Below are 22,982 nucleotides of genomic sequence, written 5' to 3'. Positions count from 1 at the left end.
CTGATATGATAGCAGCTCTCTTGACTGAATGTAGGTCTTTCCTTGACCACTGTGTAAAGGTGTCATGAAGAACTATTGGACAGAATAGCAAAGAAGTCATCCATCATGGAGTGTGAGGTAAGAAAGTCTGATTCCCAGAGGGTGACCTTTAGTGATAAGACGCTGACTTCAGTTTGGTAAGCCACCCTGGCTTATACCTTTGAGCATGACAGCTATGGGTAACTAAAAGTATGTATTAAAATATATTGTTATAGGTTTTGGGATGGCCCTGTGTCCTCTTTGTGCTTTTGGAGTTTCACCTTCATCCATATTAGTCTATATGTTTAAAGCAGCAGGTCCAGTGGGAATCAGACTTAAACACATGCAGATTTGCTGTTTACATGGATTGGGAGGCCTGGCTAACATAAAGACTCCCGTTGCTGTAGATCCGGTCATCTATAAGGCAGCTGTTAGAAGGACTGGGCTACCTGCACCAGAACGATATCCTGCACCTGGATATTAAAGTAAGTTGTTCTCTGAGGTAGGGATGTATCGATACCAAAAACTCATGGTATGATAATATCACTATAAAAGGTTCATGATATGATAATTATCACGACATTTAAAAAGAAAAAAACTCTTTTAATAATTAATAATCAACATATTTATTTATATGAAATTAGTTCTTCCTTTTAACATAAAATGCTTCTGCTTTTCTTCATTAGTGAAATATCCAGCTATGACCTTAACCATTTCCCAGAACTTAGCAGTAATTGTCCTTTGCAATGAATGACTGAACAATGCATGTAATTGTAAAACAAAAACAAGCAGTCTGTAGTTCCTTTATAAAATATTATTTTTTTATTGCAGCAGCTTTATCTTTTAATCAAAACACAATCTGTAATTTCTGCCATTTACTAAATATTAATTGTAGAACATGAAGAATCATGAATACATTTATATACATTTACATTTAAATGGAAAAAAGTAAATCTACCTCTTTCTAAAGTATGGAATCAGATATTGTTTGTTTTGGGTTCTGAGTCCAGTGGTTAAATCAATTATTCATAGTTAATCCTAAGTCTAAATCTAGTCATATCCTAGTTCAGTTTTGCTCATTTTTAACTGCACACAGATCGTATGAAATAATTATTTTGTGTCTATTTATAATCACCTAATATTTCCTTATTTAAATTCTCTATCCAGTATCTTTAGCACCTATTTATCTTTACTTTAAATCAGTAACCTCCCCCCACATAAGAAACTCAAAATTCAACATGTATAAAAAGAAAAAACAAAATCACATCGTATACCATTCAGGCATAACACTATCCAAGGGTTGATATACCATTCAATTCAGGCATAACAGTGCCCAAAGGTTAATAGTCAGTTCAATTCAGCACATCATATCCTAACTGCACATGTTGTAAGAAATTCAAAGTTCCCTCTACTCATCCTTCACCATTGCTCCATGGGTCTAGCTCGCCATCCTGATATGAACTCCGTTCAGTGGGTCCTTGTTCGGCAAAGCACATGCAGAAAAATCCATTCCAGATCTTCGGAAGAGTCAATGTAGTGCAGAAAAAAACGATTTATCGTGGTTTAAAACATTTCTTACATCTTCCCTTTCCTTTAGTTAATTTTAAAAATATTCTTACACCACATAAGCTGTAAAATTAAGTTTAGCAAGTTTTCTTTTTACCGTATTCTAAATCCTATCGCAGCCTGCTGTTAGCACTCACTCTAGCCAGCCTCAACCGCTTCTGCAAAAAAAAACGCACTCGTACGTCGGTACGTCGTGACATCACCTCACAATCTGCATACAATTGTCTTTTTTCTTAAAGAGATGAATTATCGTTTTGTTAATATACTGTAAATGTGTTTTGGTTCCATTTGGCCAATTTATAAATGATTGCTGTAATAGTAATTGATTTAATGACCTATTGTCATGTAGGTTACAGAAGGCCAATAGAGCACAAAGCATTCTTTAATGTAGTATGTATTTTTTGAGACAGAGCTTATACGAGCTAAATGAGCTTATACGACCATGTGATATTCTAATTGATATCATAACAGTCCGACAACGGTTTTGAGGTATTTTTTTATCGCGATATCGCAATATTACATTTTTCATTACATCCCTACTCTGAGGACTTCCCACTGGCCCTGGTGACTTGGCAGGCGTGTAACACACCTCTGTCTCTTGAAAAACCCCAACAGCCTGAGAACATCCTCATGGCAGACCGCAGCAGTGACCAGGTCCGGATCTGCGACTTTGGCAATGCCATAGAGCTCACGCCTGGTGACACCCACTACTGCAAATATGGCACTCCCGAGTTCATTGCCCCAGAGGTTGTTAACCAAACACCGGTCTCCAAGGCAACAGATATCTGGTGAGGTGCCTTGATGCTGTATATGGAAGAATCATTAAATATAGTCTTTTCTACTTTATTGTTTCTGACTCTTTGCTTTTTTGGCAGGCCTGTCGGCGTGATAACCTACTTGTGGTATGTTAGCCGTATGTCTAACATCTGCAGGGCTCTGCAGTTGTACCTTGTGAATGTGATGGGGTTTGAGGGACAGGTCAAATAGGTGAAGGATTGACGGAACTGCTCTTTTGTCCTCCCAGCCTGACTGGCGTGTCTCCATTCGCTGGAGAAAATGACCGTGACACGGCCCTCAACGTGCGCAACTACAACGTGGCATTTGAGGAGGGCATGTTCGCGGGCGTGTGCTGGGAGGGGCGGGGCTTCATCATAAAACTACTGGTGGCTGACAGGCTGTGAGTTCATGGGGCAAGTTGGGGGGGGTGGGGTTTACATGGGCAGGATGTAACTTAGATGTAACCAGACCAACCCGATCTCACGAATTTTCGTGCAGCCATCACGACATAAAATCTATTTAAACGTGCTGTGATCACGTTTTCGGCTTTTTTTACGTGCTGGGGTAACGTTTCCCCTCCCTATGTGTTTTAATGGTCAGTGCCTAACACCGCCACTATGAGCGCTAACTGGTGACTAAGGGACGGGAAAGTCATGCATGGCCAGAATCATATTTTGTTTTTTGTGATCTGATAACGCTTTCCATAACGTGTGATGCGACCTTGCAAAACAGCGCTTGGATTTTACTTCTGTTAATAATTCCTTTTGAATAATGTCCGGGATTTCCCTCCATACACTAACTCATTCATGCAACAGAAGTAAAATCCAAGCGCTGTTTTGCAAGGTCGCGTCACACGTTATGGAAAGCGTTATCAGATCACAAAAAACAAAATATGATTCTGGCCATGCATGACTTTCCCGTCCCTTAGTCACCAGTTGGCGCTCATAGTGGCGGTGTTAGGCACTGCCCATTAAAACACATAGGGAGGGGAAACGTTACCCCAGCATGTAAAAAAAGCCGAAAACGTGATCACAGCACGTTTAAATAGATTTTATGTCGTGATGGCTGCACGAAAATTCGTGAGATCGGGTTGACCAGACATACCTGGTGTTTATGCAAAGTTTGCGTCCTCGTAGATACTCTGGTGAAAGGTAATTAACTGTCAATGAAAACAGATTTTCTGTGTTTCTGGTGACTCTAACTGGATCCATCTGTACTTTCCTCAGGAGACCTGATACAAATGAATGCCTTCGTCATCCTTGGTTCAAGGTGAGATTGTGGACCAAGTGGTGTAGAGTACTGGCGTAGCTGGTGTTATTTTGTGTTGACAGTGATGAGTCAACACTCACTCTACCGGCTTCCCTGCTCTTCCTTTGTCTCCACTACCTCAATGGCTTCTTTTCAGTGTTTCCATGCTTTAGATGCTTCTGTTCACTTCCACCAGTCAGATTCTGACACGGTTTAACCATCTCTCACAGACGTTGACAAAGGGAAAAAGCATCAGCACAGAGTCTCTCAAGCAGTTCTTGTCAAGGAGGAAGTGGCAGGTGAGGGGGGATATTTTTTTCAGTGCCTGAATTAAAACGGCATGTGCTTTGTGTCACCACCTTTGTCCCCTGCCTTCTGCAGCGCTCACTCATCAGTTATAAATCCAAAATGGTGATGCGCTCCATTCCAGAGGTGCTGGATGACTCCTCCAGCCACATCTCCATTGCAGTGCCTAGGCATCTGAAGGAGGGTACTCCCCCGCCCTCGTCCTCTTCGGACTCAGACGAGGACGTGGACGAGTTGCCTTTCATCCCCATGCCTCTGACTGTGGCCTTCTCCGGCTCTCGCATGTCCCTCAATGAGATTTCTGCTGATGATGAAGTTCTGGGGAGACCCACCAGCAGTGCCTTGGAGGCAGTGGGGGCAGAGGAGCCCATGGAGTGTGAGCCGGTCAGCAGAGGGACAGGCCAGACCAGGAAGAGGGAAGCGCAAGAAGGGGACACAATGTCAGAAGAGGAGTCAGCACAGATGGCCAAGCAGATGAGGGGACCACTGTGTAGGGGTTCAAGTGTGGAGTCGGATAAGGCTGAGAGCAGCCAGAGACGGGGAGAGCTGAGGAGGGGCAGCTCTGCTGACAGTGCCCTCCTGCTCCACATCACCCCAGAGGGGGGTACCACAGTTACCCCCAAAGAAGAGGGGGGAAAAAGCCTGAAGAAGGCAGTGTCCATGGAATTACCAAGGAGGAGTCCTAGTCCCAGCCCTGGGAGACTGAGCCAGGAGGACTACGCTCTAAAACTGGAGCTTATGAGGCAAAGACTACTCAGAGGCAGCTCGGGAGACAACAAGATGAGTGGCCTCCGGGGCCCCCTGCTAGAGACACTTGGCATCGGGGATGAGAGACGCACTGTGTCACTTGACCGATACACGCACCCACGCCGGGTGGCCGTGCCCCCACTCATCAAAGCAGCTTCCACTGAAGCCCCGGGGGTAGGGGCAGTCAAGACCAAGGTGCTTTGCAAGAGTGCCTCATTCACCCAAGGAGACAATGAGCCCATCCCCCTGCATCGACGCTCTGGTGCTCCTCTTGAGATTCCCCTGGCTCAGAGGGAGGAGCAGAGGCTCCAGGAGGCCACATCCATGTCAGCTCTGACCGAACAGGCCAGGCTGGACTCACGGCCCGTCACCCCCAGAGAAGTTTGCTCCAAGCCACCTAGTCCTGTTCCAGAGGCTCCTGAGCAGAGCACAGTAGTAGGAAAGGAAGCAAAAGCTTTGGGAGACACAGAGAGCAGGATGGAAGATGAAGCAGCAGACATCACTGGGGAGACTCCCCAGGTGAGTCATCCTGAAAGGAAATCTAGCATGTTGGAGAACCCAGAGGGCAAACAAGAAAAGGTGGCCATTAGTAAACCATTGTCCCTGGAGCGTGAAATGCAGGCCCAGATTAGACCATATTCTGAAGTAGCTCCCAGGGTCATTCAAGAGTCAGATCATGTGGAAGAGAAGATGAGAGAAGAGGCAAACAGAAAGGAGTGTGAAGGCACTAAGAAAGAAGTGAGGAGCCAGAAGAGAACACCTGAAATAAGCATTTCCACCAAGTCTATTGTGGTGACACCAGGTCCCAGTAAGACCCAAGTGAGTCCTGCCACCCAGCCCAGCCGTGTGACGCTGCCAGATGGCAGGACATCTGCATACTCCAGTATCATGCAAACCATCCTGGTTCCATCTCTGCAGCTTGCAGAGATGCCTGCACTTGTTCCAGCACCTGCCCCCTCACCTATCCAGGCACCTAGCCTTAATCCCACCATCAGCCCTCTCAAACCCGAGTCCTCTCCCTCACTGGAACATCCTGCTGTGTTCTCCAGGGTGAGATCCAGGACCCCCACAAGCTCGATACCCTTACAGGAGCTGGCATTCAACCCCAGCATCAAAGATATCGCTTCAGAGGAGGTGTTTCAAGCCAGGTTCAAGAAACGTGAGTCATCTCTAACTCGTGGCTTGAAGATGCTGACCAAGCCTAAAACTGAGGAGAAAGTGAATGTTACGTCAGCTCCTACAGGCGATGAAGAGGTGTACCGCCCAAGCCCTGTAGGCGTGCCCCTAGAGTTCATCAGATATGAGACACCCAGGCTAGTGGAAAGGTCCATGTCTGTCCAGGAGCTCAGGCCAGCTGAGAAGGAGAGCTTCATGCGGAGGCTCTCCCTGCGGATGAAAAGGGCTCCATCAGCAGACAGGAAGGATGAGAGGAATAGAGAGGAACTGGCCAACTCCACCGTCACTGCACCCAGGCGCAGAGTCTCCTGGGCTGTTGGTCGCAGCAGGTCCCAGGAGAAGAATGAGCCTGATGGTGAGGTGGAGTGCTCACAGGACGAGGGAGGCAGCAGTACACCTAGGAGATCTGGTGAGTCACCAGTGCTGGCTATGCGCCGGAAGATTGGGTCCACGGTGGCTGGGATCTCCATGAGGATTCGGAGCCAGTCTGAAGAACGGAGGGAGGAGAGGAAGGCAGAAGAAAAGGAGGCCAAGCCAGAAAGCAGAAGGGCTCCTTTGATCTCCATCCTGCGCCGCTCGGGCTCTGAGGGAGGCAGCCAGCGGAAGGTGGCAGAGCCAAGAGCTGGAGAGTCCATGGAGTCCCTTGAGTCCACCTCCAGTTTGCAGTCAGCGAAGGGTAAGAGAGCCTGCCTGTCGCCTGGCCACTCTCGTCCACAAGGTTGGTGAGCCCTCACCGCAGTGTCAGCTTTTCGGTGTGCTAGCTGCTCTAACAGCCCGCACTCTCATTTAAAGGACTGGATGATGAACGCCGGTCGCGGTGGGACCGCTGGGGCCTGGGCAGGAGCAAGAAGGAAAAGACAGACATCCCGTCCTCCATTGTCCGGGGGAATGGTGCCCTCCAGAGGAACCAATACTCATGCTTGGCCTCTGGTACGGGGTGCATAGCACCAAAACGCTGCCTGATACTTGTTTCTTTTTTTAGGTTGTTTATTTTAAAAGATACATGGCTGTTTCTGTCAGTCTGAATGATGTTATCTATACAGAAATAATTCTAACTGGCATTCTTGGGGAACATTTTAATACTACTCCTGATATTTGCATTTTGGTCCCAGTTAGCTGGTTAGTGACTGTTCCTGTTGGATCTCAAGGTTAGCAGGGGTTATACTGGAAGGTCTCTCATGATCAGCTTCACCTTCTGTTCAGTTTCCGTGTTGTTTCTGTTTTCCACACACCCACTTACATTTCCTGCCTCCCTAATGGACCTGAATAACAACCGGGATTCTTCTGGCAGGCCATATAATTGGTCATATTGTGTAGTTAAATCTAAGGGCTAATGTCAACCCCCCAGATTTCCCTCCAGTATTTCACATCAAGCTGAGGGACCATGTTCTGCTGGAGGGAGACCCAGTGACCCTCAGCTGCCTCCCAGCAGGAATCCCACACCCACGGATTGCCTGGGTGAAGGGTGAGCCCCCACCCCCCCGCCCAGCCCATCCTAATTATCATTCCACAGATTGTTTCCTGCTCTCTCTCAACCTCCAAACACAGCCTGACATCACACCTCATCATGCATTTCTAGATGTTTCATCACAAGCTACAGTTCACTGAAATTTGGTGACAGTGACCCACTAGTTACTTCACTGCAACAATAAGAATTTCATCCTATTCTACTGTCCATGCAATCATTTTAGATGAAAATGATCAGGCGATGACCACATTATTTCAGAGCCTGAGAGTTCCATTGAGATTGCTCAAGACTTTTACTTCTGAATAAGGGGAGCCCTCCGTCACCAGCCTGTGAGCCTCAGCTGTACTCAGTTTTCCTTCACAGACAAGAAGCCTCTGGATGTGGATGCCAGGATGAACATGATCGCTTGCCCTGACGGCCGACAGCTCCTCATGATCATGAAGACCACCAAGAAGGATGCTGGATTTTATGAGTGTGTGGCCACCAACCCCCTGGGCTCTGTTAGCAGCTCCTGCACCGTTTCCCTCGCCCGTAAGTACTTGCTATGACCTTCTCTACCCACGGTGACCCACTGTACCTGCAATGACCCCCCTGACCTGCTATGATGCACCTTGGCCCACTGTGCTTACTGAACCTGCCCTGACATGTCCTGACCTACTGTACCTGTCTGTAGACCTGTTGTACCTCCTGTACCTGCTATGACCCACTGTGCCCACTGTACCCACCCTGACTTCTTGTACCTACCATGACCCGCTGTACCCACCATGACCCACTGCTGCCTCCTGACACCTGCCGCATGGGGACCCCCACCTAAGGGTGCAGTGTTTGCCTGTAGACCTGCCATTACCCATCTCTCCAAGGGGTTTGATGGCCCTCTGTCACCTTTGCAGAGGGACACATACTATACTCATGCACAGAGACGTGGGTGTGACACTGCGCCCCGGATTAACCTCATGCTCGTGTGGTCAGTGCCTCTCCCTGTGATGTCACCCTCAGTACATACCAAGTCCCCGTCTCCTCCAGGTCTTCCAAATCAGCCTGGGACGCCAGAGATCCCCCAGCGGTACCGGGACACCGTGCTGGTACTATGGAAGCCCTCAGACACGCTGACGCCTTGCACCTACTCCCTGGAGAGGAGAACTGAAGGTGGGTGAGCAGAACCATCCCAGGTCCATACCTCCAGTGATCAGACACTTCAGCATAGCTGTGGTGGACACTGAGGCGCAAAGGTTTTTATTCACCTGCTTTTCACTAGGTGAAGAAAACTGGCTGATTGTAGCTACAGGTGTGGCTGACTGTTACTACAACGTGACAGACCTCTCAGCTGGGTACACCTTCAGGTTTAGGGTGGCTTGTGTCAACAAGGCAGGGCAGAGTCCTTACAGTAACGTCTCAGAGAAGGTGTGCTTGGACTCTTCAGGTAAGCACCTCCCATTTCCTCCATTTCTTACCAAAAAGATAAAGTTCATAGTCTAAGCTGAACCTTCTGTTCCCCAGCGACTCCTAAGGCAGCAGCCAGCATGATTATGAAGCCATCTGCATCTTCTGTCAGCTCAGCCATGCCCCTCAGGCCTGCTTCTGCTGCCATTCCCAGTAAATCTGGATTTGCTGTTTCTCACCCCACATCAACCCCTCCTCCATCCAATGTATCTTCCTTTTCTCAGTCACACGCCCTGCCCACTCATCCTGGTCCTGCCCAAGGAATTGTTCCTCCTGCAGCCCAAGCCCCACCTACTTGTCCTGCTTCTGCCCAAAGGATTGTTCCTCCCATAGCCCAAGGCCCACCTACCCATCCTGCTTCTGCCCAAAAAATTGTGCCTCCCACAGACAAAGCCCCTACAATCCGTTCTTCTTCCCACCAAGGATCTGCTCCCCCAACAGCTCAAGCCCCACCCATTCTTCTTGTGTCTGCCCATACTGAAGTCCCATCCCCTCCTGCACATGTTGCCACTCCCACTCAGTTTGTTCAGGAGTTTCAGGCACCGTCTTCAGTCCCCTCTACATCCACAAAAGCCAAGTCCACCCTGAACATCACTATGGGAAACCCGTCCCCTGGAGTCCAGCCCACAATCAGGACCACCCCCCCAAGAGTACTTCCTAAGTCATTGAGTCCTGTCAACGTGGTCCCCCCCATGACCCAGTCTCCTCCTGTCTCCCCACCCCCACTGGTCTCACCGTCCCCTCCTCTTGGCAGACCCATCTCCCCCATTCCCACGTATGTTCCCATGTCCACAGACCAGGCTACACCCCCAGCAACAGGCCCTACCCTCTTGTCCCCTGTAGTGATGGTGACCAGCCTGAGCCCCTTTGGGGAGGCTGCAGCCACCCCCTCAGTGCAAAAAGCACCTTCAGGAAAGCCAGGTGAGAGTACCTTGAGGCAGGGGGTGCCCCAGAAGCCATATACCTTCCTGGAGGAGAAGAGCAGGTCAGTAGCAGCCATGTTTCACCAGTGTCTACTTATTTAACATTCAAATGTCATACGGGGAAAGTGCTAAACCAGAAGAGAGTCAAGCCCTGTTCAGGTGGTGTTTACAGACAATGATGCATGACCCCAGGAGAGCTGCTTCTGTTGTATGTTTGATGCAGGGGTCTCCGCATAATCATATCAATGATTAGAGCAATTACCACTGTGTGAATACATTTAATGAGCCATGTAAAAACAAGGAGTTTATCATAATGGAAGCTTTAAGCTTATGTGTGTGTAAGATGGACCATGCATCCACTTGTGTATAAAATAACAGAGTCTCCCTACTTCTGGGGCCTTGCCATTTGGCTGACGTGTGCTGGACAGGGGCCGCTTTGGTGTCATCCGCGAGTGTCGGGAGAATGCCACAGGCCAGCTCTTTATGGCCAAGATTGTTCCGTACGAGTCAGAGAGCAAACAGGGCGTGCTGCGTGAGTACGAGGTACTGAAAAACCTGCACCATAGCAACGTGATGGTGCTGCACGAGGCCTACATCACACCACACTACCTGGTGCTCATCGCTGAGAGCTGCTCAGGCAAGGAGCTCCTGTACAGCCTTGTTGACAGGTCAGGCATATGTGTGTGTGGCGTGTACGGTGTGTGCAGCATGCGTGGGGCATGCTGATGACCCAGTACAACGTGCTCTCCCCAGGTACCGCTACTCGGAGGATGATGTGGTCAGCTTTGTGGTCCAGGCTCTGCAGGGCCTCGAATACCTCCACAACCGGCGCATTCTCCACCTGGACATCAAGCCTGACAACATTATGGTGTCGCCCACCAACGTACTCAAGATTGTGGACTTCGGCAGTGCGCAGAGTTTCAATCCGCTGTTCCTCAAGCCTCATAATTGTCACCTGTCTACCCTGGAGTTCATGGGTGAGTTGTCCTGCTCAGGTGATGGGTGAATTACCGTGTGATGTTACAAGTGAATATTTAAATTGCTGCTGGTTTAAAATGCAGACTTTTATTGTAAACACTAAGAGCTGGGTTGTTTCATTAAAAAAATCCTTAACTGCAAGAGCGCAACTTTGGATTGAGCACTGGGCTGGGGGGAGAGGGGGGGTTTAGGTCCCCACTCATTTATCATGACAATTTGATTATTTGAGAGGGGAGATTGTATTGGCCGGTTCTTGGGTGTTTTACAAGCCTCTATCAACCCATAATTTATACCCAGGCTTAACCGATCTCACCAGTATCTTTTTCTCTTATAATTGCCTATTAATTGCTCTCATTTTTCGCTGATGTAAAAGCTCCTGAGACGGTTAAAGGAGATGTGGTGGGCCCCCCCGCTGACATCTGGAGTCTGGGTGTGGTCACCTATGTCATGTAAGTAGCCCCATTGCCAAGGAGATGTGTGGGACATGACGTGTAAATACTTATATGATCACTAGAGAGAGAGTTATAGGTAAGATGGTGGAATTCATGGAGGAGGTCGGTGTTGTAGGAGACTGACCTGTCAGGGTGGCATGGTGACAGGTATGACATGTGAAGGCAGCAAAGTGACCGGATGTTTGTCCCGTTTCTGCTTTGGCCTCTGCAACTCCAGGCTCAGTGGAAGGCTGCCTTTCCAGGAGTCCGACACCCTGGAAACTGAGGCCAAAATCCTGGCTGCCAAGTTTGACCAGACAAAACTCTACCAGAACGTGTCTCAGAGTGCCTCTCTGTTCCTCAAAAAGATCATGTGTAGCTACGCCTGGTGAGCTCAGCCTCATATGTCACTCTTCATCCCAAGTGACGTACTGTGGGATCATTCTTAATGTTTTATTTTTATGATTAATTATTATTTGATTTTACATGCCTTGGAGGACACCGTGACAGCTTCTGCTGATGGCTCTCACATGCCTGTAGCTGATGTAGTTCTCCTGATGTCTGCACTGGCTTCCAGGGCCCGTCCGACCATCAAAGATTGCTTCAACAATGCCTGGCTGCAGGACGCCTACTTGATGAAACTGCGGCGGCAGACGCTCACCTTCACCACCACGCGCCTCAAGGCCTTCCTGGTGGAGCAGCAGCGGCGGAGGGCCGAGGGTGTCACCAAGCACAAGGTGCTACTACGCTCCTATCAAAGCTCGACGACCATGCCCACCACATCCACCGCCCAATGAGTGACCCGGCTGGAACAATGGGACAGCAGGGGTGGGATGTGCTGGCTCCAGGGTGTGGGGAGTCTATGCCCCCCACTCTCCAGACAGAGGAGTGAACACAGTACAGTACGAGTAGCAGTGGATCACTGATCCCTCCTCCAGAACCCAGCCTCCTCCCCCTCATTCTTTCTGAGCCAAGTATCCAAGTAACACCGGTAGAAGCCCCCCCCCAGGCTCAACCCTCCCTCCTCCAGAGCCCCGCCTCCTGTGCCTCCGAGCAATGTGTCCCAGTCACACTGGAAGAAGCCCTCCCTGGCTCAGCCTCCCACCTCCAGAGCCCTGCCTCCCACACCTCCTCTCTCTCCAGAGCCTTTTTGCAATGTTGTGCTTCTCTTTGCTCAGTGTTCCTGGTTCTTCATGGTGACACCTTCTCACTAGGGGTCAGAGCCACACGTATGAGAGCAATATGTCTTAGGACCCCCCTTTCAGACTGCCATACATGCTCTGTAAATGTATAACTCTGTACCCTTTACAACGACGCTCTGTGCAATTGTAGAGTGTATATCTTTTAATTTAGTTTTTACTATCTAATTAACATTCTTTTATCACTGGTGTGTATTTCTAAAATAATTGTTAGTATGATTTGAAAGTAAATCAGTGGGTGGAGTAGTGTATAAACACGCTAATTATGCCTTTGGGCGGTCAATGTAACGCTTCACTGTTATAGCTGATATTACAGTAAACATGGATCTTTTGTGGACTTCAAATAAATGTTTACTGAGTGAGCTCAGTGTTGCTGGGCATGTATGGGAGAATGGCGCAATCCGAATCTTGGAGACCCACAGAATCACGTCACTCCCTCTCCCTCTAAAGCTAACCTCACACAGAAGGCCTAACCCTGCACAGAAGGCCTATCACTAACCCCAGACAATTCTCGTACTTCATTCTGCTTTATTTTCATTCAGATGATGTTTCTGTTTGCAGACACAAACAACAGTACTCAAATATATTGACATGCTGTGGCCCAAATGCAGATTCTGCTGTGAAGGTTTTGTGTTTGTCAGGCTGCACCAAGGAGTCCAGGCCCCCATCCCACGCCAGGGGTCTCACTGCAGCTCATATTGGGAATTTGAAGGGGATTAGGGTGTGGTCACAGAGCTGAACTTTGGAACTCAGATGCCTCTTAACTTGACCAACTCAGGTATTGAGTGGGTCTGTAAATTTTTTTTCGACTTGTACCTCGACCGAAATCTTGGAACTCGACCTTTCCTGCTAAAACTTCCATTCTAAGTTAGGACCTCTAACAGGTTAGTCGAGAAAAATATAGCCACAACTTGACCAAAAACTCAGAATACAACAAAATGAAACAGACCTGTTAAAACAATAACCTGTTCATTCGTCCTCCTCAGCTCACCTCAAAACAGGTAAAGTGCTCATCAATTGTCACTTATTTCATGATTATTGCTTTTCTATGTGTGCTTAATTATGTGTGTATTAGTTTTATATTGATTGTTAATGCTTTTTTATCATTAGTTAGGTAGGTCGATAGGTTTAAATAGGCAATCATTTGGGGGTCCGGAACGGATTAAATTCATTTAAATAATTTCTTATGGGGAAATTCAACTTGTACCTCGACCAAATCACAACTCGACTAGCCTTCTGAAATGAATTAAGTTCATGTTCCAAGGTACCAATGTATTTGTAAAAGATTGTGTTTACTCAGTTAATTCATTCACTGTTTTTAGGACACAGTAACAAGGTGGCTTTGGAGTCAACTTGGCAGAGTTATTTCTTGTGACTGACACACCGTCTAACAGCTGCTAAGCTTCTTGGTGAAACTGTGCAAATTTAAACCAAATTTGGTTTAAAATCAAGTTTTGGGTGTGAGCAAGCTATTCAAGTGGGATGATCTTGTAATGTGTAGTTCAGCTTCATCTTGTTTAGGTGAAACAGGGGGCTCTCAAGTCTCACACATTGACTGTGAGACTCACGCATTTCAACCAGTTCACATGTTCACATGCAACACTTTGTGTTTCTCATGCTGAGAAGTAAGGGATAACTCCCACCAAGGTGTCCCATAATATGGAATTAATGCACAGGCATATAGAGTGGAGTTTTCCGAAGAGTTCATAGCTTTCCCAGCCAATCAGAAAATAATATTTGTTGATTCTGGGTAAATTCCAAAATAAGTTACATGTGATCCTGCTGCAAGCACAGTATTCCATGGATGTGCACACACATGGAGTACAGGCAATGTGGAAGTGGAAGAGCAAGATCTGATGAATGAGGTAGGCAGGGCTTTCAAGCCTCATGCATTGTCCATGAAACATACGCTCCTGTCACACATGGCTCGTACGATCCTCGTGTGTGCCACGCCCCCCTCGTTACCTCGTGTTCATACCTGATTGTAATGACCTGTTGCTTGTTAAGTTCAGCCTGTCTTGTGTATTTAGTCCTCGTCTAAGTCAGTATTCCCCAGATCTGTCATTGTGGTGTGATGTAATGTGCGTGGATGTCTGCCCTTTACCAGCCGATTAAAACCCCGTTTACCTGTCTGTTCGGCTCAACTCGCCTACTTGCCTGCTCGCCTGATCCATTAACGTAACACCTCCAGATCTCACTCCAAACTTTTGATGAAACTTGAGTCCTGAACATAATAAACACAACCATCACAATTCTTTCACTAGTTGATAAATTCCACCGGTCATATTTATATCTCAGACCTGCGAGATGTCCTCTACTCGAAGCTGATGGGTTTGATTGGGTCCAGGTGGGAGATTCCACAGCAGGTCATCATCCCACCCCCCAAGTTCACGTGCTGATATTGTCCTCCAGGGGCCACTCTCCTTTCACCCTGCCCTGTAGCTATCCCCCTCAGGGTGTTTATGCCAAGGCTATATAAGGTCGTCAGCTGGAGGCTTGGACTGCAGGGGCAGCAGCTCTTTCATTGACCAGGCCGGGCCAAACCCTGTGAGATACTCCAAAAAAGGACAGGCATCACTTGGAATGTGCCTCCCCTGTGAGAGAGGTCCCCTCTGGACTCTGTTTAAATGGGCCCATCTGACGGTCTGGCCACACTCACCACCTGCTGCGTCTAGAGCCAGTGGAGCCTGTTCCAGAGCCAGTTCAGGGTGAGTTCTTGGGGTTGCGAGGTCTAGTTCAGTGTACTAGGGGGATTGATGGAGAAGTTGTACATATGTGTGGTGGGCCAGAATGGGAGATGCAGTGGGTGCTGCTGAAGCTGGGTCACATTTAAGCATGGAGCTTTCGTGGTGTACCCTGAGGTCCTCCTCAATCTCTTAAGACACCAAAAGCTCACACACTTCTCTATTGGGTTCCTGTACTACTTCACCATCTTTGTCTTTCTAACATGTCACCGCTGTACCTTACAGTTCATGCTGAATGCAAATGGCACCCACACTCCTGTGGGGGTGCCTGTCTCCTCCCTGCAGATGTCCAAAGTCAAGACAGCCCCCCCTCCGGGGTGTGCCCTCAACATAAATGACCCCCAGGTGCAGGAAGCAGCAATTCGTATTCAGGCGTCTTACAGAGGCCACAGGTAGCTGTTTGCTTGGTGTTTTAATGATGTTCTCTACAGAAGATTGTTTGACACCTGTGAAGATTCAAGATTCAAAGCGTTTATTGTCATATTTACAGTAGAAAGTGCATTTCTCTATGTAATGAAATTCTTACTTTGCTGTCCACACAAAAAATATCGAGATAAAATATAACAGAAAAAATAAATAGAAGAATAAATACTTTAAGGTTAATGTGCAAAAGAGCTTAATGTGCAAAAAATTACAGTATGAGGTAGTATGATGTCCATTATTCTGTTAAGGAGATGGTAGTGGGGAAGAAGGAGTTGTTAAGCCTTCCTTCCTTTCCCCAACACTACGCAATCCCCATACACAGCTGGTGGCCATTGTAATGAAATGTTAGGGTCAGAATACCGTCCTGCATGACCTGAGAGCCCCCATGACTCTGTGTTACTCGTGAAAGTGACCAGCAGTGAGAGTAACCAGCAGTAAGAGTGGCCTGTGTGGCAGGGTCATGACCCTATGTGTGCATGTCGTGCCATCAGGTCACGTAAGGAGCTACGTGAGAAAGGGCCCCCCAAGGTCCTGCAGCCGCTGACAGATGTGCTGCTGCTGGAAGGCAGCGCAGCCAAGCTAGAGTGCCGGGTCAGCGCCTTTCCCGACCCCTTCATTGTCTGGTCCAAGGATGGCCGGGAGCTCAAGGATGGGCCCAAGTATCGCTATGTGTTTGAGGACCCCGACGTGGTGGCCCTGGTGGTGTGTGACGGCGTGTTGGGCGACCTGGGCCAATACACTGTGAAGATCAAGAACCCCTTTGGGGAGACCTCAGACTCAGCCTGCATCATGGTGGAGGGTGCGCGTGGGAAGGGTGGGGGTGGGGGTGGGGCAGGTAACCAATCAGCTGTTTTAGAAGTACTCTGTCCTTGGTTTGAATCCAAGTCCTGACTGTGCACCAATAAACCATGTAGCGCTTTGATCAGAAGGTTGCATGTTCAGGTCCCAAGACACCTCCTGTAACTTTATAATTGTTTTAATTGGGTAAAATATCTATGGCAATAAGAAACACAATAATAATAATAATAATTTACAATTATTATTATTATTATTATCCTGAGCAACACAGGAATAGCACACAGCATCATGGCAGGGTTGGGTTCTAATCCCCACAGTGCCTGCCAAGATCGCCAAGGGCCCCGACAGTGTGAAGGTGAAGAGGGGGTCGATGGTGAAGCTGAGAGCTGAGATCAGCGGGGAGCCAGCGCCTGATGTAGGCTGGCTAAAGGACGGGGATGACATCAATGAGGATGACAGGTGGGTGTGTCATCACAACAGAGACTGCTGAAGGCTGTGTGTGCCAGTCCCAGGAACTGAGGTGCCCTATGAAACATACAGGTCCAGCATTCACACGCCTGAAGTGACCTGATGAGTGTTTAAACGTGTCCCTCATAGGGTTTACTTTGATGTCGGAGACACTGACACGATCCTAACCATCAAAAACGCACACCTCGCAGACACAGGGAAGTACGAGGTCTTTGTGGAGAACAAACTTGGAGTGGATCAGTCTTTTGCCCGTTTGGACATCCTGTGAAGAGGAAGGGCAGGTGTGGACTTCTGCCCTGTGGCCCTCTCTGCTCTGATATCCGGTACAGGTTACTTCTTCATCACAGGGCTAGGAGGAACCAGGTGCCTGACCTATAGAAAATCACCTTGCAGTAAGGATGAATCTGAGCTACATGAGATGCAGGATGTCTCACCCATCAGTTTCCCGTGTCTCTTCCTCATGAGAAAAAGCACATCAAACCATCGGCAAATGCTCTATTCAGAAGCTATAGGCTTGGAGATCCATCCTTGGACAGGTGGAGGCCCTGACTTAATCTCCCATCAGCATCTCTGATATTTAATAAAGGACTGTACATTTCTCTAACTACTGCCTTGTGGGTTTTTAGCGAACGCCAACTTCATACACATTCCAGACTTCACAGTCAGTAGATTTTGGTGTCTACGTGAGCTTTCACACCTTATGGTTTTACACTGCATACTGATATTTGAGAGAGGATGACAATCCTGGGTAAAGCAGTGAACCTGCTGACTTCAACCAGCTTTATATTCCAGCTGCCCAAGCGAAATATACAGTAAATATAATTATTTAGGATATTCAATGCAGCGTCCAGATTCCCAGGCGTACTCAACAGCGCCATCTAGTTGTGCCATGAAATATCATATTAATTTCTGCAGGTTTTACATTTTTAGATCCTGTTCTCCTGTTGTCCGCGCATCGTTTTTGATCCGTGGGTCCAGCTTATAAAAAAGAGCACTTATTGGGGTGTCACTGACATTTGACGGCAAGCCAGATACTTTGCGTAGCTTTTTATAACACATATCGCAAATGCATTGAAAGCCTCTGTGCAGATAAATGTGTTAATACAATTAACGTGTTACTTTGAAGTGATTTTAACATAAGTGCAGCACACCGTGAATATTAATGTCGTCCAGCTAATGAGCCCGGGAGGGACTTTGGTGACTCTCCCTAGCTGTCTTTTACTCCAGGCCGTTTCAAGACTCCCCGGGCGAAATGTCTCTTGACCGTTAAAAAACAGGTACAGTATAATGCACGGAAAAGCTAAGGATTAAAACCAAAGTATCTTTTAACAAGAAGGGATGAGATCCAAGCAACTGAAGAAAGTACATGACGACAATTTTTGTTTTATATCATGATATTAAGTCAATCTTTTCGGTCGGCTCATTTTCGTCCCTAATGGACGATGTACGTCATTATCTGTTAAGCGGACGTCCAGGATATATTAGGAATCACCAAGCTGTGGGCTCCACTGCTGAAAAGCCTCGCTTCACCTCCATATCCAGTAAAGTTACCTGCGGCAGGCTTGGTGGCTTTCGCACTTTTTTATTATTATATTGATTTATAAATTAAAATATAAGAAAAAACGTATTGATCTAAGGAGGGGAGATTCTTGTGCATCAAGCTACAAAGTAGAATAGAATATAATACAATAGAAGCTTTATTGTCACTGTATTAAATACACTAAGAAACTAGATGGGCTGCTCCTTTTCAGTCCAATAAAAGAAAAGAGAGAAAAAAAAAGTAAAAAACAAAAGAGCATAATCATACAAATAAATATTTGAATGTATATGCATATGTGAAAACAGCCAGCCATAGGAGGGAGGTAGCAACTATAAATACTTTGCATGGAAAAACGATTTGTATAAAGCAAAACAAAGTGTAGGCGAACATATAGTGCAAAACAAGACAAAGTGCAAACGCAATACACATAGTACACAAACAGAATACCCCAGACATCCCATCTTTGATTGTGGATGAGGGACAACAGGGAGTGGTGGGGGGAGGTACTGGTCAGGCTTTGGCGGTGTTACGTTAATACTGTAACCCTATACAACGGTAACTATATCATAGCAAAATAACCCAAACCAATGCCCACCCCCATATCCCATTCGCCAAATGCTGTCAGGAAATACTAGACTAGCGCTGCTTTTTTACAATACAGTAGGCCTTTACTGCGGTATAGGCCTAATATCCAAACAGCGTGATGCCCAAGCATAGTGCAGGCTGTGTGTGTGTGTGTGTGTGTGTGTGGGGGGGGGGGTCACTTAAACTGAACTTATTTTTCCATGTGGCCTTGCCTTTTACATATTTTTGAACATAATATGTACTGCGCTTCGATAAACTATGTTTTCCTCACATGGCTGTAAATACAAGGCACTTTGGTGTTGGAGGTTCTCAAGTGTCTGGTAGACTAAAAAAAACACTCAGACAGTGACTACTTGGAGTAGGATCAGGTGCTGAATTAGGAGCTGGTTATGATCCCCCTCACGGGGTGCTGGTTGTGACACCCCCTCCATCAGCCCGATTGGTGGGTATACAGTATACACTCACTTAAAGGATTATTAGGAACACCATACTAATACGGTGTTTGACCCCCTTTCGCCTTCAGAACTGCCTTAATTATACATGGCATTGATTCAACAAGGTGCTGAAAGCATTCTTTAGAAATGTTGGCCCATATTGATAGGATAGCATCTTGCAGTTGATGGAGATTTGTGGGATGCATATCCAGGGCACGAAGCTCCCGTTCCACCACATCCCAAAGATGCTCTATTGGGTTGAGATCTGGTGACTGTGGGGGCCATTGTAGTACAGTGAACTCATTGTCATGTTCAAGAAACCAATTTGAAATGATTCGAGCTTTGTGACATGGTGCATTATCCTGCTGGAAGTAGCCATCAGAGGATGGGTACATGGTGGTCATAAAGGGATGGACATGGTCAGAAACAATGCTCAGGTAGGCCGTGGCATTTAAACGATGCCCAATTGGCACTAAGGGGCCTAAAGTGTGCCAAGAAAACATCCCCCACACCATTACACCACCACCAGCCTGCACAGTGGTAACAAGGCATGGTGGATCCATGTTCTCATTCTGTTTACGCCAAATTCTGACTCTACCATTTGAATGTCTCAACAGAAATCGAGACTCATCAGACCAGGCAACATTTTTCCAGTCTTCAACTGTCCAATTTTGGTGAGCTCGTGCAAATTGTAGCCTCTTTTTCCTATTTGTAGTGGAGATGAGTGGTACCCGGTGGGGTCTTCCGCCTCAAGGTTGTGCGTGTTGTGGCTTCACAAATGCTTTGCTGCATACCTCGGTTGTAACAAGTGGTTATTTCAGTCAAAGTTGCTCTTCTATCAGCTTGAATCAGTCGGCCCATTCTCCTCTGACCTCTAGCATCAACAAGGCATTTTCGCCCACAGGACTGCCGCATACTGGATGTTTTTCCCTTTGCACACCATTCTTTGTAAACCCTAGAAATGGTTGTGCATGAAAATCCCAGTAACTGAGCAGATTGTGAAATACTCAGACCGGCCCGTCTGGAACCAACAACCATGCCACGCTCAAAATTGCTTAAATCACCTTTCTTTCCCATTCTGACATTCAGTTTGGAGTTCAGGGGATTGTCTTGACCAGGACCACACCCCTAAATGCATTGAAGCAACTGCCATGTGATTGGTTAATTAGATAATTGCATTAATGAGAAATTGAACAGGTGTTCCTAATAATCCTTTAGGTGAGTGTATTTGCAGGCTATACCCAAATGGCCCCACTGAACCACATACGGATAGATGAAGGAAACCTGTGACATCTGGGACTGAGGTTTCCCCAGCCCCGATCCACCAAATGAGCCAGTGTATTTCACTGTATCACTGAGTATTTGCAATCATTGGCAAACATCACTTTTAGTGTAATTTAGCCCTGATAGCCCTTCCCTATGAAACAAATGTCAGCTCATTAAGGTAGCACGGGGATTAAACGTAGAGGTGAAGTTTGGATTCGCTGCTGCCGTCCAACATTTTACTTTAATAATGCAGTTTTAGTAACATTACTTCAGAGTTCACCGACAGCAGGCGGCGCTCTTCCCTGTGAAACAAACAGAATGTCATTAATGTAGCGCGGAGGAGACAGTGCCGCTGTGCCAAAACTCCAAACCAAATTCCGGGCTGTTATTTAGTCGTCAAAGGTGCCACGACACTTACGGAAGAGCAGGCCATATAACACGGGTGTTTCCATATAACACTTATTCTGAATAATCTTTTATTGTTGTCATAACTTTTCATCCATCCGCGAAGCTTTCGTGCCCTAAGCGCCTTGGAGCAAAATAGCTGCCTTGTGTCACTCAGATGGGTGTACAAACTAAAGCAGCCTGAGGTTAGTTACTCCCCAAAAAGATGGGTATGAAAGGCGCTATATCAAAGCGACCCATTATGATTACTATTATTATTATTAGTATTATTTGACTGGCGTACTTTTGGGAAGCGTGTGTGCAGAGCATGCACCCCTGCCATCTTCTAAAGCCTTTTCAGTGAGCCTGGACTCCAGTTAAGGCTGCGCGGCTCCCGGACCGAAGCCCCAGTGCGGCAGCGGAAGCGCGCAGTTGCCGCTTTAAGAGGGAGGGGAAGCCTTGAAACATTCAAGTTCCATGTTTGTATCTTGAAATTGAGAGCCTAGATGAACTCCATGTTGTTACAAAGTTATGTGCAGCAAACTTTTGTTTTATGTTTAAATATATTTATTTCCTGTTTGACTTTTTAATGACTGCATGCAAACCGGTTACATTCATGCACACATCGGAATTCAGGATATTTATATTTAAAGGTCAAGAGTCTACATATTTCACGTAATTAACTTAATATTTTAATAAAATTATAGTTTGAATTACACTAAGGACATACCCAGCAAACAGCAAGTCGTCCTTAGGTCGTCCTCAGGATGTCCTCTTTTGGTCCGGAAATCGTCCTCAAAGGACGAGTTCTGGACATCCTGATGGGACATTAATAAAAGGAAGTACTTCAGATAAAATTATTTATTTAAAATGCTATTCCTGGAAACTGTCACAACAACTTGCTTTTGAAGGATTTCTTTAGTGTTCATAATAACACGGTCGTCCTAAGGACGTCCTTAGGACATCCCCAAAAAAGGGACGTATTGCGGACGACCTAAGGACGTCCTCTGGATGTCCCTTGTTTGCTGGGTAGATCTCATGGACCAACCTTCCTCGTCAGTAATCACTCAAGCTAGCAAAGATGAAGAGGCAGTCCGGTGAGAGGAGGAGTCTGTGAGAGGCAGAGGTAAGCTTTGAAAAGTTTTGCAGAGTTGCGGAGCTGTCAAGCGCATCGGGCGCCGTCTCGCTGCTTTAAAAATGAATCGCTGCCGGTGTCTTAATTACAAGTACCCATATAACTGTATGCAGAAAGAGTAAGGTCATTTTGAATTTTAATACCCAAGACAGCATCCCGAGTGCTTGAGTTTTTGTAATGTGTGGTGCATAATACTTTGCACCACGTAATAATGTATAATGCATTGGTAGAATGTGCGGTATTGAATTAATTTAAGAATGATTTGTTTTACAGTTTCATAACTCGAAATATCTCTAGTGTTTTAAACTTTGACAACAGGGCAATGCGACAGACCGCTAATAGTAGGCCTAATTCGTGCGCACCTTGTTTTCTTGTGAATTTCTAGACAGTCCATGTAGAAACACTCAGAATAATTTAAGGGAATCCGCCTCCAGAAACCATTTACGCATACAGAAGCACCTCGACGCTTCGCTGCATAATTAATTGCCGGTTTACTAATGGGAAATTTTCAACCACGCCTTTTAATTTAAAGAAAATCACCGTAGAGGTGCACTTAATTACTACCTACCGTAGCATCCGCCCCGATGTTCTGTCATAATATCTGACGCAGGATTTTAACGTGTGCGCGAGGACCTCTGCTGTTTGCACGTATCTGTAGCGTCGCTCTCGTTTCAATATCACTGAATTTAGGCTTCATATTTCATCTATCCGTTTTCTGGAAGTACCTTTCTGGTCATTGAAAACGGTGTATCCATCTATAGGATCTGTCATGTGTTTCTCATTTAACTGCCATGTTTAACTTACATTTCAGAGCTTAATTAAAACTGAATAGTTTTATAAATCCATGCCATCCTCCTTGTGTGACGGTCATTCTGACCAATCAGTGCCGTGCTCCACGCGTGCCAGTCATGTTCACCAATTAGAAGTG

The 22,982-nt window shown here is 46.7% G+C and overlaps 2 protein-coding genes and 1 long non-coding RNA gene across 14 annotated transcripts in view; 2 read left to right on the top strand and 1 right to left on the bottom strand.

Annotated features, from left to right (window-relative positions):
• The window catches only part of LOC111842934 (striated muscle enriched protein kinase), a 51,080-nt gene extending 38,441 nt beyond the window's left edge, over window positions 1-12,639 (top strand). For all 12 annotated transcript variants that reach the window (XM_072717036.1, XM_023810073.2, XM_023810080.2 and 9 more), the window contains 19 exons: window positions 60-117; window positions 426-503; window positions 2,200-2,372; window positions 2,460-2,486; window positions 2,609-2,761; window positions 3,588-3,630; window positions 3,840-3,908; window positions 3,991-6,514; window positions 6,631-6,768; window positions 7,187-7,303; window positions 7,670-7,837; window positions 8,330-8,452; window positions 8,562-8,726; window positions 8,804-9,731; window positions 10,098-10,337; window positions 10,423-10,646; window positions 11,021-11,096; window positions 11,317-11,466; window positions 11,656-12,639. In XM_072717036.1, the coding sequence (XP_072573137.1) occupies window positions 60-117; window positions 426-503; window positions 2,200-2,372; window positions 2,460-2,486; window positions 2,609-2,761; window positions 3,588-3,630; window positions 3,840-3,908; window positions 3,991-6,514; window positions 6,631-6,768; window positions 7,187-7,303; window positions 7,670-7,837; window positions 8,330-8,452; window positions 8,562-8,726; window positions 8,804-9,731; window positions 10,098-10,337; window positions 10,423-10,646; window positions 11,021-11,096; window positions 11,317-11,466; window positions 11,656-11,875 (5,674 nt within the window). In that variant the 3' untranslated portion in view covers window positions 11,876-12,639. The remainder of the gene's footprint in view (window positions 1-59; window positions 118-425; window positions 504-2,199; window positions 2,373-2,459; window positions 2,487-2,608; window positions 2,762-3,587; window positions 3,631-3,839; window positions 3,909-3,990; window positions 6,515-6,630; window positions 6,769-7,186; window positions 7,304-7,669; window positions 7,838-8,329; window positions 8,453-8,561; window positions 8,727-8,803; window positions 9,732-10,097; window positions 10,338-10,422; window positions 10,647-11,020; window positions 11,097-11,316; window positions 11,467-11,655) is intronic.
• Window positions 12,640-12,785: 146 nt separating this feature from the next.
• LOC140593115 (SPEG neighbor protein-like) lies at window positions 12,786-17,314 on the top strand. Its single transcript, XM_072717040.1, has 5 exons — window positions 12,786-14,985; window positions 15,307-15,413; window positions 15,936-16,243; window positions 16,560-16,701; window positions 16,840-17,314. The coding sequence occupies exons 2-5, from the start codon at window positions 15,307-15,309 to the stop codon at window positions 16,976-16,978; spliced, it is 696 nt and encodes a 231-aa protein (XP_072573141.1). The 5' UTR covers window positions 12,786-14,985; the 3' UTR covers window positions 16,979-17,314.
• A 1,075-nt stretch (window positions 17,315-18,389) lies between these two features.
• Window positions 18,390-22,726, bottom strand: LOC140593122 (uncharacterized). The gene is made up of 3 exons (XR_011993394.1): window positions 22,623-22,726; window positions 21,650-21,737; window positions 18,390-20,837 (listed from the first exon to the last, which is right to left on the bottom strand). It is a non-coding gene; the product is annotated as an uncharacterized lncRNA (long non-coding RNA).
• Between the last annotated feature and the right edge of the window lie 256 nt (window positions 22,727-22,982).

Source organism: Paramormyrops kingsleyae, chromosome 1 (genome assembly GCF_048594095.1).
Source record: "Paramormyrops kingsleyae isolate MSU_618 chromosome 1, PKINGS_0.4, whole genome shotgun sequence".
Classification (NCBI taxonomy): domain Eukaryota; kingdom Metazoa; phylum Chordata; class Actinopteri; order Osteoglossiformes; family Mormyridae; genus Paramormyrops; species Paramormyrops kingsleyae.
Note: the sequence above shows the minus strand (reverse complement) of the source record. Positions and strands in the feature narration are given on the sequence as shown.